The 1,473-nt window shown below is 32.9% G+C and overlaps 1 protein-coding gene across 1 annotated transcript in view; it reads right to left on the bottom strand.

The window, feature by feature from the left end:
* Positions 1-1,473, bottom strand: part of LOC105264696 (ubiquitin-conjugating enzyme E2 R2) — a gene marked incomplete in the record, with an annotated part of 12,642 nt that overhangs the window by 3,128 nt on the left and 8,041 nt on the right. The window contains 2 exon segments of the mRNA XM_011301757.1: positions 327-461; positions 547-644. Of these exon segments, the coding sequence (XP_011300059.1) occupies positions 327-461; positions 547-644 (233 nt within the window).

The following is a 1,473-nucleotide window of genomic DNA, read 5'->3' as shown; positions in this document are numbered from 1 at the left end:
TTATTAATTTCGATTCAATGATTTCTTCTCGAAAATCTTTTTCTAAGAGAAAGAAAACCAAAGAATTTATAGAATTAAAAAATAAAAACAAATGGAGTCACCGAGGTTGAGGGATACATTTATAAATACGAATTACTCTTTAATCACCCGGTACCAAAGGTCAATTGAGTTTGTCTCTTTATTCTCGATTTTTGAACAGAGATCCTGTTAATCCTATTTTCGTTCCACGTGTGTCATAATGCTCTCATTTTTTTTCATACAAACCAAAAGTCTCGTGCAAGGGAAAACTAATCTCTGAAGAATGTTGTAAAAAAGTGAGTAATCACCTGATTATATTTTCATATTCTTTGTCTCTGCCCTTGGAATCACGCCAACGTCTGTACATAACTGATGCATCAACATTTGCTGGACTGTATGTGTTGGGTTCGTTCAAGAGCGATATTACTGATAACAGAATTGTCCTGAGGAGTAAATAATTATTATAAGTCTGTCATTGTATCAGATCCGATATTGTCTTGATTTTTACGTAATATTTATCGTTCTTACCTGACATTCTGCGTTGGATTCCACCTCTCACATGGTAATTCACCACTCTGGGGGTCGTCGATCGGTGGATGCAAAATAGAGATGCACAAATCGCCATTCTTTGGAGGAAAAATATAGTAATTACAACAACTCTCGTAAAACTGTTTTAGTTTTGTGAAACGATACAATAAACTGGATAAATCGCTTTTTTCAAGGCTGACTTTGAACATTTGGAATGGAGAAACGGTAGTCAATGGCGTCAATGACTTTGATCTACAAGGTTGCATTATATCTTGAAAGCAAGCAAAAATCAAGGTATCAGGGGAGATAATGAGACTCAATCGACAATTGTTTAGATCAATAACAGATTATTTGTGCGACTTCCTTCACCCAGGAATTCCACAAATATCCGTTTTGGAGAATTCACTCCGGTAGAAAATAAGTTTCAAACGAAATCAGTCTGAAGATTCTATTTAAATTCTCCTGAGAATATGTTGGCAGTAAGTGGATTTAGACCAGAATCTTCGGAAGCTGCTTTGTGAATGAATTTTCCGCAGAGGAAAAAAAATTGAAAACAAAATTGAGAAAACATTCTCGTTGCGAAGATATTTAGAAAATATGATACCTTATATATATTTATCTAGACAATAAATTAAATATCAAATCCGATACATTACCCATTCATTTTCATATCACATTTTTTATCTAGCCTATCGACAATCGGAATTAATTATATTTCGGGTAATTGTTCTTTAATTACAGATGGACATGAATTTATAAATTTCTTTAAATTGAAACTCAACATAAGGAGAAGATAAAAAATCAATGAATTTTAGGGGAAATGAGTAGAAGATGTAATTCACAAGATGAAGAACTTCATTTGAATTAATTAATAAAAAATATATTGGAATTTAAAAGCCGAGGGTCAAATTCCGGATCGAATATATC

This window comes from Fopius arisanus, unplaced genomic scaffold, assembly GCF_000806365.1.
Source record: "Fopius arisanus strain USDA-PBARC FA_bdor unplaced genomic scaffold, ASM80636v1 scaffold00024, whole genome shotgun sequence".
In the NCBI taxonomy this organism is placed as follows: domain Eukaryota; kingdom Metazoa; phylum Arthropoda; class Insecta; order Hymenoptera; family Braconidae; genus Fopius; species Fopius arisanus.
This window is presented reverse-complemented; position numbering and strand designations above follow the sequence as displayed.